General features: G+C 42.2%; 1 protein-coding gene across 1 annotated transcript in view; it reads right to left on the reverse strand.

Moving 5' to 3' along the window:
• The window catches only part of LOC134455159 (RNA-binding Raly-like protein), a 45732-nt gene that overhangs the window by 18094 nt on the left and 25138 nt on the right, over positions 1-2500 (reverse strand). The window contains exon 2 of the mRNA XM_063206196.1: positions 566-641. Coding sequence (XP_063062266.1) covers positions 566-641 — 76 coding nt within the window. The remainder of the gene's footprint in view (positions 1-565; positions 642-2500) is intronic.

Genomic DNA, 2500 nt, shown 5'->3' on the forward strand with positions numbered 1-2500 from the left:
GAATTAATTGATAATTTGCATCCCTAGGCCCGGGTCATTTGCCGGGCCTTCCCCATCTCTCTCTCCCCGATATAATTTCCCATGCCTGTGTAATTGTCCTGTCACAAAGAAGGCATTAAGAGCTCAAAAATATCTTGATAAAAAACCCTCACCTAGCCATACGCACACAGACAAAAGCTTTTTTCAACCAAGTTGCACTACAACTACCAAAGTGCTTGGCTCCATCTACACTGTATAACACTGTCATGGTTCTGAAAATGCCAAGAGAGACAGACACCATTAGAGGTGTAAATCACAGCCTCCATGTCTCAAACCAGGAATTCGATTATTTTCGATACTTAAGAATTCCCCACGATACAATACGATTCGATTCGATTACTTTTCTACTTCTATTATGTTACGGAGCTACGACATTGGACATGGGCCAGCGATTTGATTATTTTCGATACTTAAGAATGCCCCCACGATACGATGTGATTTGATCGCCGGCCGATACATCCATGCATTGATACATTTATTTACACCCCTAGACACCATGCAGTATAGATTGAACAGATAGCAGTACCTGTATATAGCAGAGAGTGGCCTCTTTGATCCTGCTTTTGGTCGATACAGCTTGGGCTCCCCAGCCATGTTGATATCTGTGGAGACAGCAGAGACACAAAGCCATAGACAAAAATGAAAAAGAAAAATAAAAAAGAGATTGTGTGCTTGTTTCTGTGTGTGTGTGTGTGTGTGTGTGTGTGTGTGTGTGTGTGTGTGTGTGTGTGTGTGTGTGTGTGTGTGTGTGTGTGTGCGTGATGTGTGTACATGGTGCATAATTGCGTCTGAACAACAATATGCACACATTAAATATCCATTATTATTCAGGTGCAATTAATCAACGCTGGTAAACAGTTTGCAACTCTGTGTTCAAAGTGTTGGCACGTCGCCTAAATGCACATAGCCAAAAAATAATTGGTTCAATTAAAATAACCCAGCTTACAGCCACCGAGAGAGCACCAACAGCAATTGAACCACAAACTGTCACATAATCATAATGTGCCATGAGCTATTTATTGATATGTTTTTTTGCCATTAGAGCATGGCGGTTTTAACCATTGCGATGCACTGGAAAGTCGTTTCTGTTTTCACATACTTACTAATGAGCTCTGCTATCAGAAACCAGCACACACCAAACACGAGTTGAAAATTATGTGACTACTGGGTTGCTGGAAGGACAGACTTTGTCAACCATTAGATGGGTCTGACTGACTTGATGGATGGATGAATGAATGGATGGATGGATGGATGGATGGATGGATGGATGGATGGATGGATGGATGGATGGATGGATGGATGGATGGATGTTTAAATATACGTATAGACTAATGGATAGATAGATTGATTGATGGATGGTTAGATAGATTAATGGACAGATGGATACCCTTGTATCGAGTCTTACATGTAAGCTTAGCTGTAAGCTTGTCCATCACAATTAAAGTTCCCAAAGAGTCCCAATTAAGTAACAGCAAAATACAGTTAATGAATCTCTTTTTGGCAGGTTCAACACTGGATAAATGGCAGTCAGTCAGCCATCTCTGAATCAATGATAACATTATGAACCCATGACGCTTGCTCATATGCTTCAAACAGTCTGACAGATATTAGAAAAGAGACGATTTGTTTGAAACACACAAAAAAACCCATCTAGACAAGACATATGAGCCACCAGTCTGATACTAATGTCAAGACAAGCCCATGCACCCCAACGACATGTCTGGCACATTGAAATCTGCCCCGAGCCCGGAGTTGAGTGGAAGGCTGTAGTGCTGCGTGAGTCAGTGCAGCCATATGATAATGACTGAAAGACAGATAGAGAGAAAAACATGAGAAAAGAAGAAGCCTCCCTCCGGTCTACTCTACTCCAGTGTTTCCCAACCTTTTTTGTCACGTGTACCCCCTAAGCCTTTTTGTCATACCATGAGTACCCCCTCACTCATGCTTTATATCCCAATGACTATGCTCCATATTTTTTTTCATTTTCCCAAGTACCCCCTGCAGTGTGCTCGCGTACCCCTAGTGGTACATGTACCCCTGGTTGGGAAACACTACTCTACTCTACTCTGATGGATTCCAGTGATGCCTGGTGACCCTTACGGCAATAGGGGTCAGTTTTATTACACACAGCGGCACATGATGTTTTCTGTTGTCTGTCTATCCGCCGTGAACTCTTTGTATCTGTCTGTCTGTCTGTCTGTCTCTCTCTCTCTCTCTCACACACACACACACACACACACACACACACACACACACACTGATATGGATGTGCAGCCATCCTCACCAGGGGCACAGTGACATGAACGTTATCAATGACTCTGATGTGCAATAGTTACATTTCATTTGCAATAGTTACAACATTTATTTGGACATCATGCATTACATTTTATTTGATACCGCCGAAACCACAGACCCCAAGGAGATGTAATTTATAAAACAGTATGACCACAGTTTCTTGCTG

This window comes from Engraulis encrasicolus, chromosome 9 (genome assembly GCF_034702125.1).
Source record: "Engraulis encrasicolus isolate BLACKSEA-1 chromosome 9, IST_EnEncr_1.0, whole genome shotgun sequence".
NCBI classification, from domain to species: Eukaryota; Metazoa; Chordata; class Actinopteri; order Clupeiformes; family Engraulidae; genus Engraulis; species Engraulis encrasicolus.